The 15,251-nt window shown below is 37.4% G+C and overlaps 1 protein-coding gene across 8 annotated transcripts in view; it reads right to left on the bottom strand.

Annotated features, from left to right (window-relative positions):
• bsk (mitogen-activated protein kinase dJNK) overlaps positions 1–15,251 on the bottom strand; it is a 65,311-nt gene that overhangs the window by 10,310 nt on the left and 39,750 nt on the right. For 3 of the 8 annotated variants that reach the window (XM_069059480.1, XM_069059482.1, XM_069059481.1), the window contains 5 exons: positions 7,113–7,170; positions 1,461–1,622; positions 873–1,002; positions 617–814; positions 299–563 (listed from right to left, as the gene is read on the bottom strand). In XM_069059480.1, coding sequence (XP_068915581.1) covers positions 299–563; positions 617–814; positions 873–1,002; positions 1,461–1,622; positions 7,113–7,126 — 769 coding nt within the window. In that variant the 5' untranslated portion in view covers positions 7,127–7,170. Of the gene's footprint in view, positions 1–298; positions 564–616; positions 815–872; positions 1,003–1,150; positions 1,623–7,112; positions 7,171–15,251 lie in introns of all 8 variants that reach the window. The other 5 variants (XM_069059486.1, XM_069059487.1, XM_069059485.1 and 2 more) reach the window with 4 other exon arrangements.

Here is a 15,251-nt window from a genome sequence, read left to right as displayed (position 1 = left end):
CAGTTAAGAAAAAACTATGGAAAGTGATGTAACAACTTTTTACTTCTCACTACTTAATTCATTATTTTATTCACGGTCGATTTTTTCTAAATGAAATTAAAAGTTTATTTTAATAAATACAGAGATGGTAAACGGCTCGTGAAATTAAAGGGAGGTAAAACGACAAAATAATTTTGGGAATTTGCAAAAATGTTATTTAACAATTATGTTATAGTTGTGTTATCAGTTAAAATTATGGTACCTATTTCTGTCAAAACTTGCTTATTTTTGTTCATGATCAAAATTTCACGATCCTTACCTATGATTTTGTTCCACTGGTCTATATGATCAGTTCCCGGAAACAGGACGCCACCTCTGATCATCTCCCCCATGATGCACCCGACGCTCCAAATGTCGACGTTTTCCGTGTATCCCATACCCAGGATAACTTCCGGGGCTCTGTAATACCTGGTGACCACGTACGGTGTCATCATGAACGTGGTGCCAGCAGTACGCGCCAGGCCGAAATCTAATATTTTCAATGTACAATCCGATTTAACTACTATATTGCTTGGTTTGAGATCCTGGAACGAAAGTCAACGTTATCCTTGAACTTAACAATTAAGACGACAATTACCCTATGTATAATACCGGCTGAATGTAAATGTTTAATACCGCAAAGCATCTGATAAAGGAGGTAACTCATCCTTTCATGGTCTAGATCCATTTGGATGACTTGACACAGATTCGCGTCCATTAATTCCATTACTAAATATACATCCTGGAAGTCTTCTAAGGACCTCTGAGGCGTGAAAGCGTTCAAAAGTCCAATAATCTGTCGAGTACGGTTGTTAAATATTTATGTGAAAGGGGAGAAAAATTCGCAAACTTACGTTTTTGTGATTAACTAGTTTCATGAGCTTAAATTCTCGATACGCCCTTTTGGCATGCGTCACATTTTGAAACGGCCTGCTCAGTTTCTTGATGGCCACATTTTGTTGAGTCTCTGTATCGACGGCAGCGCTAAAACAGAGCCGGAACCTTAGGGAAGTGGCGACCACCAGGTCCAAGACAAACAACTACATCCAACAAATTTAAACGTGCACATGCTCAAAGTTAGTGAAAAAATAATTAAGGATGTCGAGGGATGTAAGGTGAGGTGCCCACTTACCAAACTAACCCTTGCGCCCCACCGCCTTTGGGTTCCAAATTAACGTAATGATCGGGAACCCAAAATTCCGTATCGCCGAATATGTGCTGCGTAAATCCGGGCCTCACCGACGACATCGTGCACTATTTATTTTTTTTAGGCGGTAACACACATACAAAAAAATAAATAACCGAGAGAAACGAGACGGACACGGGTAATATAGCAAGCGGGATCAAAAAATTCAACTAAAATAGAAACAATCAAAAATTAAAAATTAAATCAAACAGAAATTCTCACTACTCAGGCCTTCCACCTCAATTTGGTCACTCACCAGACTATCCCTTGTGCACCCGAACCGATGGGTTTCAGATTTTGGTATCTCTTCAGTATGGTGAATTTGGTGTCGCCCACCTCGACGGTGTAGAACTGAGACAGACGGGACATCTTATAGCGCCAGTCCCAATAGTTCGACGCCGTCGTCTGGAAAAAGATCCTGCTCAAAGTGCGTTAAAAACGATCGATCTTTGACTTTTCCCAGAGTGGCTCGGTTAGTTCTGCACTCTCGAAAAATCACTCAAGCCGGGTTAATCACCTTGTTAGAGTTAGTGCGCTTCGGTGTATACCTGGTTGCATACTCTCCCGCAAAAATCTAAACCCGCCGCCCCCCCAGGGAGTCGGCCGGCAAAAATTCGATTTTCTGTCGCGTTTGTCGCTCAAAAATGAATTTAACGCCTGTTTACACGCTCGGTGGAGCGCGACGCGTTATTTTTTGGCAGCGACAACAGCCGGGAAAAAACGGCGCGTCGTAAATTAACGGGCGAAACATGATTAAGATAGCGGTTTGGATGGAGTGGTGTGCGTAGGGCTGGAAACGGCGGTCGCTAACTATTCTCGTTAAGTCGTCAGAGTTCGCTCGCTAGACTAATTTTATTATTTTTTATTGCTAGGAGAAACGGGTCGGAACTCGGGGGCCATTTTCATATTAAAAGAGGCAAGGTCAACAGCTACTTAAAAGTCAACCCGCGATTCGAATTAATTTTCCCGCTTTGAGATCATAAACGTCAAATCGAGGAATTCGGAGCGTCACAAGAGTGTTAGACAAGGCTTTGATGACATTCTTCGGGTTCATTATCTGCATTTTGCTACGGCACGATGTGGCAAAATTCGAACTAATTTAGTCGGGGGGTGTGGGTTGGGGGCATTCCAAATTGCACCACCGTGATCCGTCAAAAGCAGGAAGAAAATCGGTGGTGGAGAGAACGATAGAGTTGTAGCCTTAAAAAACGGAAAGAACTAAAGTCTGTTTTTTTTTTATAATCAATTGTCAAAGTGTTGTCAGGTTGGCAGAAAATTCGAAACAGTGAATTTTATAAATTACGTTTGAAACATTGACTTTTGAAATTGTCACCGATTGTCACATTTGACAATTTAAATTAAACACGTGTCTCAAACTCATAAGCATATGCAACATAACCTCAATAATGATCTAGGGTGAAACTGAGATAGAACTGGACCAAATGTCAGTGATTTTTTAATATACAGTTTAGTCTTTTAATGTATTTTGACAATGACAATTGATTATAAAAAACCGGACTTTAGTAAAGAATGACTCTGACAGAAGCTGCAACATTGGCATGATAAGCGAGTTTTTTTTTCAGGAAAATCTGCGATGTTCGCCTCAGTAGTTTCAAAGAAAACTATGTTTTTGCGACAGGAACAGAAGAAACATTAATAAAAACTAAGATGCTCTATTGCAGACAGGTGTTGAAGTAAATGGTAAAGCTGGCTAAGATCGTTTCCCAAAAGCCTGTCTCATTCCATTGTTTCATTTGGATCACTCTTATGTGATCTAGATTTGTGACTTTCCCTTGGCAGAAGTTACGAAGATCTAGTGTGTCAAGAATCACAAAATGGAATAGTGGCAATTATCGAGTTCCTCAACAATTCTCGATTTTCTTTGTAAATCAGCAATGATGAGATGAAGGTGGGAAGACCACATTTGGCATTTAAAAGGGACCCTTCAAGGTTAGCAGCCGCGGTTATGATTTTAAGATCCGAATTACTGCAGAAAAATTAATAAGAAACAAGACCTGCAAAAAGGTGTTGCAGCAGATGGTACAGTTGGTTGCAAAAAAAAAACTGGAAACGAATATTTTCTTAAAGTAAATTTGGTTTTGTCCATTTGTCAATTAATTGTCTACTTGACAATACCTGGCAAATAATTCTTTAAAATGTCATTGAATTTTGACCATCATTCTAACATAACTCTCGTAAGAAGGTTTCACACTATGAAAAAATTGTAAAAATGTCATAATATTTTCCTAAAGTAAATTTGGTTTTGTCCATTTGTCAATTAATTGTCTAGTTGACAATACCTGTCAAATAATTTTAAAAAATGTCATTGAATTTTGACCATAATTCTAACCTATCTCTCGTAAGAAGGTTTCACGCTATGAAAAAATTGTAAAAATGTGTCAATTTTATTCTGACAGTTCCCGTTTGTTTTTGCAACCAACTGCAAAAGCTGTTTGTCAAAACCATTTCTTATTCCATCGTTTCATTTGAAATACTCTTATGTGATCTTCATTTGAGACTTCATCTCAGCAGGATTTGTGAAGATATAGTGTCTGCATTAGACGAAACAGTGGGGTGGGAAGAAAAAAAAACAACAAACTAGTGCAATTTACTTTTTCAAGGTTGGCGTTCCTAATCTTGGCATGACGAAACTGAAATGCCAAAACAAAACGATTTTTCATTTAAGTTGTTTCCGTGGAATATACAATTGTTGCCAACCACGACAAAATTCCCCAAACTTGAAAATTAATTTTCGCTTAAAAATGGCTTAAAAGGTGCAAAGTGGAAAAAATGGAGTACAAAATCTCGTTTATAAGGCATTTTGTAGCAAGCTCGTCGTGCCCTAAACCCGTGCGTGCTACAAAATGCTTCTTATAAGACTCGTATCATAATATACTACTAAAGAAACTCAAATTAATTAAAGTCTTCAAATAACGTAACTTTAGATACCACAATTAAGCTTGTCTGTGGGAGAAGAATGAGGAGATATTAGATTTCATCTCGAAGGCTGATTCGATTACAAATTTCCTTGGTTACATAATAGCGTCCAGATTTAAACCAGATAAAAAATCTTCTTTCACAGTGTACAGTATTGATTATGTTAAATATCGAACTTTTATTCTGTGTTCCCTCAACTTTTTAGAAAAAATATGTTCAGTGCGTCCGTAAAACTTCATATATTACATCGAATATCTCGTTTAAATCTGAAAATGCATTTCCTTTATATTTCCGGAGAATGACGAACAACTATTTCAGCAATTTCTCAAGATTTGGTAAAAAGTTCTGATAAAAAGTCTTTCACTACTGGTAATAGATTTTGAAGAATTGCAACATTCCCAGTTTCAATCCAGTTTCTGTTAACTAAAATCAGTGTTTTTCATTGTGATATTTTTCACTCTACATCAAAAAAATCCTTATACAAAATTATACAAACGCTAATTGAAAGAAACAAAAGCTTTTACCCTTTAATAACGGTGACACCAAATTTTTATAAAGGCTCTACAAAAAGAAAACAACTTTTTGGCCTCCTCAACTCTAAATGACAATTTTACACATTTTGAACAGCTACGGTATTTAGTTTTTTTACACACTAACCAAACTATCTGTCATTTTACCGCACGGAGTGCGTAAACTAACGCGGAAATTTTAAGCTTTCTGGGACCTCAAAAAAAAAAAGTTAGCTTCCGCTTAGTTTTAGAAAATGAACATGATTTAATTGTTTTCTATTAAAGTCTGATGGCGCCATCTTGTGGTGTAAATCGTAAGCATGTCAGTTATCGGTATAATAGATAACTTTCTGCCATTTCATTAATCAATTGTCAATCTTTGACAGGTTTTGCAAAATTATTGGTTACTACAAATTTCAAATTTGAGAAAACGAGTAATGAATGGGTCGTCGGCCAAAAATATTAATACATACATTATTAATGCGGCAGACATTTTACATCGCTCGGTTTTTGTTAAAACACTCCCGCTGCGCGGTCATGTTTCAATCTAAAAACCTCGCGCTGTAAAATGACCCTACCGCATTCGTAATGTGGTAACTACATATTTCAATTTTCACTTGCAAAGATGACTTAATTTTTAATTACATAGTTATACTAGAAATTTAACATGGAATGGACTTTAAAAATTCTGTAGAAAATTTCATAACGCTGGTATCAGCTTTTTAAGTTCCCAATGCTTTAATAAATGAAAAAAAAAATCTAATTAACTCCTGAAGAAACTTAATTAAAAAAGTAAAGCGTTCCATTTAAAACAATTTACAATGATTCAAGTTTCTCTATAAATAAATCTTGCGCTTCGAAAAGTGAGTACCAAACCAAACATTTATTTTATACGAACTCCATTATTTTTATGAATCACGAATTGCTCACAAAGTCCAGATTAAATTTCTTGTGGACTTGGCGAATTAATAAAGGATAACATCTAAAAATTGACAGATTTCCAGCCCTCATCCTTCCGTTATGCAAATCAAAATTAATTTTATTTTTGAATTGCAAATCAACCAAAAATTCTAGGTGCTCCTCGGCGCCAATACAACCACATCGTGTACCACTCGTGAAACTATTAAATTGCATTTAGACAAATCTAAATTTAGAAAGGGAAAAAAATCTGGCTGACAGTGATGCCGATTAAATTACCTAATTGCGCGGCAAGTTTTAAAACAGTCGGTAGTTTTGTGTCGTAAGAAATATGTCCACTAATAGCTCGAAAACACTGTTCCATAAAAATTCTCATAAAACTTTTAAAGAAACTTGGGAGTTGAAGTCAACCCAGAAACTTTCTCGTTCACAACTTGAATGTAAGTAACGATTTGATCGATAATTGACAAGACGACGCATTACTCGATCCTTGGAAGTGACAATTTTTTAACGAAACGCTACAAGTTGCACCAGAAGTGATTTAGAAAGAACCATTAAACAAATCAAGTCATTCTGGACAAATGGGAGTTGGGAAAGATGTACATTTCTCATCTCCAAGTGGAAAACAGATCGTTTTTGGACCGATCTGCGGGAGGAATCTATTCAAAAGAGATCCTCGAAACCATCCAACGGAAAATCCTTGTAACGGTGCAAATACTTTCCACGCAAGATAAGATAACTCTTCGCACATTTCCACCCACTCACCGAAATCCTCCGAACTCTCCCGCCGTAAAATTTCACAGCGGCAATCAAGACACCTGTTACGATCACGTGACGACCACTTGCACCCAACCCTTCAATCCTTCTAATTTGGAAGAAGTGTTAACGTCGAACCCTTCCAAGGCGCCGAAATTGGAAACAATCAAGTGTCGACGACGAAATTCAATTTCGATTGGCACTCGACCGATCGTCGACTGTTAAGTTCCGTTTTAATTATTTTAATTGCGGCTGGCGAACAACAGTGGGGGAGGCGGCGCCGGCAAAAAATTGGGGTGGCGCTGAGACTTGCCGGGAATTTATCGGGAGTCGTCTTTGTTGGCTCGCGTCAAGGTAATTCTTGTTTTAGTTGGACCCGGGCCAATGTTTATCTAGACATTGAGGAATTCACCTTACATTTTATAACAGCTTGGCTAAAAATAGCCGAAGCGTGAATTACATAAAGACGAATTTTGCCCGCTCCGACCAACTATTCCAAGAATGAAAATAAGAAAATCGACGCCAAAAATTTCGGATTTTTTTTTTTGGCGTGGACAGCTGCCCGGACGATCTGTCTGCATCAGAACGGATATGTTAATCTCTTTGCCGTGCCACGGAATCCGCTTTCGTGTCGGCTTAATGGCCGAAATAACTTTTACTTTTTGACTTAATACGCCATTATCATGTCTCGAAAGTTGATCCTTTGTGATTCATTGCGGCGTTTCTGTCTTCTTTGATTAATCGCTCGATTAGTGGACACTCGCACTCGATACGGTCCTGCTACTCACCAAGAACGATCCATTTTAGTAGCTTTCGGTAGGACGGTGCCAAGCCAAAACAGGAGCTCTGCAACAACAAAAAGAAAACACATTAGAAGGAGAACAGGCGGCGGGAAATCCAATCCGCGGTAGATGGGGCGAATTAGGTCTCGGGGGAGCGGTGAACGAGGTCAACGGAAGGACTTGCACAAATTAAAAGCAACGTTTTTGGGAGACATTTTTGTTGCAGAGTGCACGTGCAAGAGAATTATTTCGGCAAACTAAAAAAATTTCAGAACTCACAAATATCCGGTGTTCATTTAAATTTCTCGTCAAAGTTGGCGCTGAAGAATCGATTGTGAACGCACCACTCGTCAAAAAACACAAACAACGCAAAAAGTGAGGTTAGATTTAAACAGCTGATCCGTGATCCGTTCACAATCGACTGTTCAACACCAACTTTGAGGAAAACCTAATGAACACCCTGTATAAGTTTATCATTGTGAAAATGCATATTTTTCATCTCTTTCTTTGAAAAAAATTAGTCCAATCAGATTCCTGTCCAGTTTGACAACGACAATGACAAGTATTTGCTTGTCGTTGGTTGAAATTCAAATTGTTTTAAATGTTTTGAAAGAAGTAGTCTTGGCTACGGTGAAGCTATTAATTAAAGTCTATTCAAAAATCAAAAAACCACCACCTGTTGTTGGTAAAATTTAAAAAACCCTAGGTAGATAGTTTTTCATACTATGTTGGTAACTATAAATTATGACATTTATTTGATTCAAAATAAAATTCAATTGCTTTGAATTCCGTTCATATTGTTTTATTAGCAGCACGTTTCATTTATTTATTGATTCTTATTATTTTTACTTAAACATGCCCAGAAAAACAAGACATTTAATAAACACTTAACCTCAAAATTACAATTCTCACCAAATTTTACACTAAACAGCGTTGCCGATAGTAATTATCGAGGAAAATGCGACGTTGGTGGTTTTTTGATTTTTGAATGGACTTTATTATTATTTATAAACTTTTTATGGCATTTTGGTCGCTTTTAAACATGAATTTGATTTCCAACTAATTATAGGATGCTCAATAAAGGGTGATTAATTTGTGAAGGTTAGGGTCCACCCAATTTTAATTAAAAGCGAAAATCTGTTCCATTGAGAACTTATTTCGCAAACATTTTTCAGTCTTTCGTAATAAATATTGAAAAAAATGTGTTTTCAATGTCGATAATTAACAAGCCGCGGTTAGCTTTTATCAGTATTTTTTAAGATAAGATTTCGCTCGAAATTTGGATCTTAATTGATAATGACATTGTGATAACCGATATAAAGGTCATCATTTTATCAGATACAGTTTTGCCATAAAATTTCCTTTTTTTTTGGGTAATTGCAGTTGAAATTATTTATTTATTAATTATAATACATATAAAAATCTCTTTGACAAGATAAAATTTCACAATCAGTTTAAAATATAAATTCGGAAACAGCATTTTGACAATAAAATTCAATCCAATGAAAACCTCAAATATTTATTAGCTTGTTCACCAAAGTTTCATTAAAAATAGCACTTTGCTCGACTAAAAATAGAATCTATTTAATCACACCTGAAAAATTTATTTCACGATCGAAACCGTTGTATTGAAAAATGGAAAAAAAAAATGTTTGTTTCATTTTTCAGCATAAATTAAAAATTCCTTGTATGATTTTGGTTAAAAAATATTTAAGCCATAAATTCATATTCTTTAGTTTCTTTTTATCGTGATGCTTCACTGATAAACTCACTTTATTACAAGTAATATTTTCTTTCCCGTTGAGCTTTACGAAAAGAACTGGGACAACTCAATTTAATTTTCATTTTTCCGCCCTTTCCGTTTTTTTAACGGCAATTCCCATTTTTATTCTGCAGATTTGGATGGATTATTAAATGGTGATTTATATCCACGTATGTTCTACGTATCCAGATAACGATTTTTAAAGGTGAAAACAGGGTGGCAGCGAAATTCCAATTTCGCACCGAAATTTCCACAAAAGAATTCTTTTTCGGTATAAAAGGCCGTTCACTACATGTCAAAAATAGTTTGAGTATCAAATGTTCGTTTGAAGTGACAATCCCTTCTACCAGAAACACAGCTACAAGAATTTATTTCTCGAAATTGTCTGTTTCTTTTATTGTAAAAGATAAAAAAAAATTTCAATGTCAACTACTTAAAAAGCAAGAACTAGTTAATCTACCAGTCCTGGGGTTTGTCAAAATAAAAATCGATTAATAGTTATTTGTGTATCAAGGCCAAAAAGTGCATCTTTTTCTCGTCCGAGTCCGAGTTTTTTGGCCGAGGCGCAGCCGAGGCTTGAACATGCGAGGACAAATGGGACCTTTAGGCAGAGGTGCACATTAAATTTTTTAGGCGACTGTACATAGTAAAAGACATCATTGGAAAAATAGATAAATTTATTAATACATATTAACAATTTCTTTAATAGTATTTGTTATCAGCTTGCCAACAAAGCTATAAATTTACTATTTGCAATACAATTATGTACTTATTTACATAATTTATGGTGACAGGACAATTATTATCGGTTTTGTCGGTTTCGTGGCTAACTTACTAAACAGACCAACAGGCGGCGCCATGGTCAGTGCCCGAAAAAGAGTTACTTTTCGTCCGCTTGTGAGTACTTAATATTACCGTTTTAAGGGTGCCTAAAAATATATTTTCAAGATGACAGGACAATTAGTCCTTCATTCAATCATCAAATTTTGGTTTCCTATGCATTTTAATTGCGTAAAAATGTACAATTTTATATTTATTTTACAAACATACTTTAGTGACTCAAACGACAACATCCAGTTTTGACAGCAAGCGCTATACACGGGTCAGATTAGACCCCACTTCTAAATTTTGTGGCATAACGAAAAATAAAAAAAGTGACATTTTGACTTAGAATAAGTTTTTATAACCCGAACAAAATTGTCTTTGTCGTTTGATGCATGGGGTCATACATGACCCCATACTGTCGTTTGTGGGTTAACAGTAGTGCATTACTTGGTCCACACTGCTGCAGTTCCAGTGTAAATGAAAGTGTTGACAAGATGAGTGTCACATTTAGCTTCAATGTTTTTTTGTCCAACGATGCAAAAAAAAAGAAAAGAAACTTGAATTGTTTTACTTTTAATTCCTGGATTAAATACAAAAATGCCAGAGTCAATTTCGATCATTTTTGATGGAATAAAGTTTCACTTTCATTTAATCAATCAATTCGCATTCAACGTTCATCCAATAACTGTTTTCGACAACCTAAGCGATCAAGTCAATTAAAATCAACACCTTGCACGGCTAAAAATAGCTTCTGCGTGATTACATTTGAAAAAAATTATTTCGCAAACATCTTTGAACCCCCTTTTAAATTAAATTGGCCAGCTGTTAAAGTGGCTTTATTAAAAGAAATGAAAAAAGTGGGGCCGTTTCGGTGTCAATTACTGAAAAGATGAGTGTCACAGTTAGCCTCCATCAAATTTACGTCAATACATTTTCTTCATCTCTTGGGACGATTCGAATTTATTTAACCTGGTCGGCGACCGGGGTGGGAACAGTCGTGTGTTTATCTCCGCCCTTTTTAAACGAGCTTTCCATTATCCGGCCGGCGGCCAATTAGGGCGCCGTTTAGTGCGCATTACGTCCCTGCAAAGGGAAGAAAAATCCCTGAATTTGGGCCGATTAATCACGCCGTCCTGGCAAGTATCAAAACCATTTCGGTGCATTCCCATGATCGATCTTAGGGGAGCGAGGAAAAAATCTCCCACCATAAATATAATATGGGACACGAGAAAACAGGAAGTTTCCTTCTACGTTCTCGTTCCAACTTCGTCATCCGACTTTCCGGCACAGATGATGTTTGGTCCGGGATGCGGGTTTTTTTGCCCCCGATCCAGGGACGTAACGGGGAATTTCTTGTAGTTCCGATGGCTTCGCCGTCGCGACTCTTGCATTCAAATGGGCACGAATGAAAGGCGATCCGTTGACGTGCACCGCCGACACAAATGAGATAATAAATACGGCGATAAATCAATGGAACAGGGCCGGATTAGGTGAGGACATGCGTATACTGCACTCCGGGATCGTCATTTTTTACCAGCCGGATCGGTAAACAAGAGAAATTCATCCGGAATTCCGAACGACACGAAAGAGTGCCTGGAAATTCCGGTTTAGCGATTTTTTTATCCGCATCAATCATCATCAAGATTTAGTATTATGATCTCGTAATGTGGAACGGCTTTCGTTAACTTGTAAAAATTGCAATTTAGTACCGAAGTGATGGCACTTGTGTCACGTAATGGCGTCGACATAAATATAAACTTCATTTCTCTGTTGTATAAAAATGAATTCACGGACAGTGATAATTTCTAAAATTATTGTGACCTACAGTGCACCAACCGGATCATTTATTTCTCCATTAACAGACGCAGTCCAGTCATTATACCGGGTGTTTTTTTTTAATTTCACATCTAGCCGGATTGACCTTTTTATCAAAACAGACGTATTTCCTAAAAAATTCCCTGATGTTGCTGTGGCTGGGATAAATTTTGTAAACACACAATTATGTGGTGAAACTATTTCGTGAAACTGGCAGCAACACAACGAACCTCCGACGCTGTCGAAAATGAAGAAGCAAAACATGAATGATGACCCCCTTGTTCTTTGTTGGATTAAAATGCAAATAAATTCATTAAAAATCTTTGTTGCTGATCGCGTTGCATTTACTTTCATCTGATAATTGGCGATAGCACTGAAAATCCGGCTCGAAGGACCAAATTATGTTTCTTGTCGATGTCAAAACATAAAACAGGGTTTTGGGGAAATTGCCAAAACCGTTGTCTAGTCAATAAAATGCACAACTTGCTATAACAATTTACTAAACAGCTAGTCTGTACAAATACAAAAAGGGAATGAATTGTGTTAAATCATATATGTAGTAGAGTATAACTATGGTCAGCTTATACATAAAAGGGTGGAGGAGAAACCAACCCTCAGCTCCACTTCGCTCATACGTTTTTAAGAAACCTTTCACAGCAAGTGGACTTATCAAATGTCGTGTCAAAAAATTGTTAAGCAAGACCTGATATTGTATCCACCTAAAACACAGGTATTCCAAGAACTCTGGCCACCACATTATGAAAAGAAATGTATTTATTGTCGTTGGTTAAATCAAAGAACAACGATCTTCTGGATTTATTCTATTTCAATGACGAAGCTTGGTTTCATTTCTCGGAATATGTGAACTCGCAAAATATACTGACGTGGAATGCAGAAAATCCCTAGTTTTCGCAAGAATAGCCATTACACCCTCAAAAATTGTCGCGTGGGTCGCCATTTAACATTTAACTGGATCCGTTTCCTTCGAAGAGTCTGTCACAGCTGTGCGGTATTAGAACATTTTGGAAGAGTACATTAATCAACTTCACCCCGATGAGCTACACAATGGTTATTTCCAGCAGGATGGAGCAACAGCTCGAACAACTCCGATGGCGTTAAATTGCCAGAGGGAATTTTACGACGACTGCAGAGACCGCATCTATCCACTTCGATCACCTGATTTGACACCACCAGATTATTTGTTGTTCCTTTTTTTTTAATACCATCTTTAAACAACCAACACATACAATTGACGACTTAAAACTGAGAATTAGTCAAGAATGTGCACATGTTTCGTCATAAGCTGTCACACATCGTAACTTAACTTTTTAAATAAATAATCGTTATTATGACATAATTAAGTTACGCCCTACGTTGTGTCTGCATTTGTCTTGTTAAAAAAATCATGGCCGATTAGATGTCAAATTTAAAAAATCACCCGGAACAATTACCGCACTAAGATAGTTATTTATGCAACGAGTTTCTGTGTAAATTGGGCTTTTCTAATTGCCCGAGGGACAAGATTAAAACCCTCGCTGCGCTGGTGTTTTAATCTTGTCCCTCGGGCAATTAGAAAAGTCCAATTTACACAGAAACGAGATGCATACAAAATTTTATTGTTTGAAACGACGTCCCTGAAAAATGGTTTCGCATTTGCTTTTGACAGTTTTGACAAATTTTTCAAGACCTGTCAGAAATGTGACGTTGAATGTGTTGTCTGGGGCAACGGTTCGTTATCTGCTCATTTTGCTTTAGGGCAGTTAAGAGGCAGTTTACAAAGGAGAAAAATGAGAATTTATGACAGTTGAAAGCAATAAACATATTTGCAAAGGGATTGCAATGTGATTACAAAATTTCACTTGAATTTCTCCGATTTTTGCAAACCTTAAACACATTTTTGTATTTTTTAGGGGACACTAGTTGATCTTTTCGACCTTACCTCGTTGAAAACAGAAATAGAAAACCACAAGGTCGAATAACCTTTAAATATCCAAAATAATCAATCATTCTTACAAAAATAACTTACAACCTTTTATCACGTCATTCATTATTATTTAGTAATAATAAATGAAACTGCTTTATTTGTCCAGTTATAAAAAAATTAAAAAAAAAAAACTGTCGCAACTTTACTCAAGTAGAATAATAAGCAGCTTCAAAAATTAATTCGTGCTTTTGTGAACGTTGAAAGTGTTTTTTTTTTTTGTAAACTAAAACATGCAGAAATTTTTTCATTATAGATAAAAGAAGAAAACGGTTAAAAGAAAGCTGTCCCTGGAGATATTTGTGACGGTTTCTCGTTACGTACGCTCCCCATGTGGTAATGATAAGATTTGTTTGTGATTTGTGAGTTGAAAATAATCCGGGCATATTACATTTCTGCATGGCATTCAGTGCGAAGCGTACAGAACGTGGCACAAAAGACTGCCAAATCAATTTTTAAATCTGGCAAAATGGCCGCGACTCTCGCCGTTCCCTCCAAGTAAACATTAAAAAGATATTGAAGGAAAAGCTTCCACAATATTATCATCTCATAATATTTTTATTTGAGTCGGGTAAACATTCCGGATCGTCGTTATCTAAACTTATCCGAAGGACTCCAGCTCGGGAAAAGATCCTGGACCGCCTCCTCTTTGATCCGTTCCGTCCTCGACCGGCCCATAAAGAATCTTAATTTCGAATTATTGTTTCTGGAACGTTCGTCGATAAATTTCGGCGAAAAAACCTTCCACTTTCCGCACCCTAGGGAGGATTTTATTTAATAACTTTTCCGATTAAGCATTTATATCCTGGGTCGTGCACAAAGCACCTACCCCTTCAGATGTTTGTTTTTCGACACGCCCGCGGCGAAATACGGTCTCCTGAGCCTTCTCCAGCAAGGATTCGCCGAATTACTCGCCGCAAATGATATATGTGTCTCGGGACGTTGCGGCGGCGGTCGCGCGATGGCGCCCCCACGTCCTCCGCGCTCTAGGTTATTTTTATTTGAAACAGACACCTGCATATTTCTGGTCTGTTGTTGCTGGCAAATCGCCCGAAAATTACTCAATCGATTCGCGACCAATTAAAAACGAAAGAGAAACAAGTTAATTGGGCGGCCCCCTTTCCGCCTCGAAGAAACGATCTTTTTCATCACGGTGCAATTATGCACGAGATGAAGTTCGGCTTTAATCCGCCGACTCGGGTGTTCCCCCCGATTCGTGGGGTCGGCCAGATTATTCAAATTAACGTTTCGCCAATTATGGAACGTTTTATTGGTTTTTACGGAAATTCCGTAGCTCGACTCCGCCGTGTCTCGTTTTGTTTGTTTTTCGTGAAATAATCATCGGCGACGTTTCCTCTGAATTATTAATTCCGTTCGATCACATTTGAATGATACCCAACCCCGAAATGGCTTCATCCCTTATTAAACGGGCTTCGAGCTTTCGCCGTGTCACCGACGCAAATCTGAAAGCTCCACTCCGACGAGACGGGATGTTTCAATAAATAAAAGCTCACGTACCGCCCCCGCGGCAGATTGTGACGGCATTCGACAACCGCGGCGGCGGCGATTTGTCCGCGCTCCAATTTTAATGGACAAAATTAAAAATGGACGGCCAGACGGGGGTGTAAATTAAACGGCTTTAATTAACGTGTACCTATTATACCCCACCGTAACGTAATAAGCCGTGAATAATAAATAAATTAATTTAGAGCAGCTCTCTTGTCGCTGACGGTGAGGTTATTAAAGACGGGAGTTATTGTCT

The sequence above is a fragment of the Tenebrio molitor genome, chromosome 9 (assembly GCF_963966145.1).
Source record: "Tenebrio molitor chromosome 9, icTenMoli1.1, whole genome shotgun sequence".
Lineage (NCBI taxonomy): Eukaryota > Metazoa > Arthropoda > Insecta > Coleoptera > Tenebrionidae > Tenebrio > Tenebrio molitor.
This window is presented reverse-complemented; position numbering and strand designations above follow the sequence as displayed.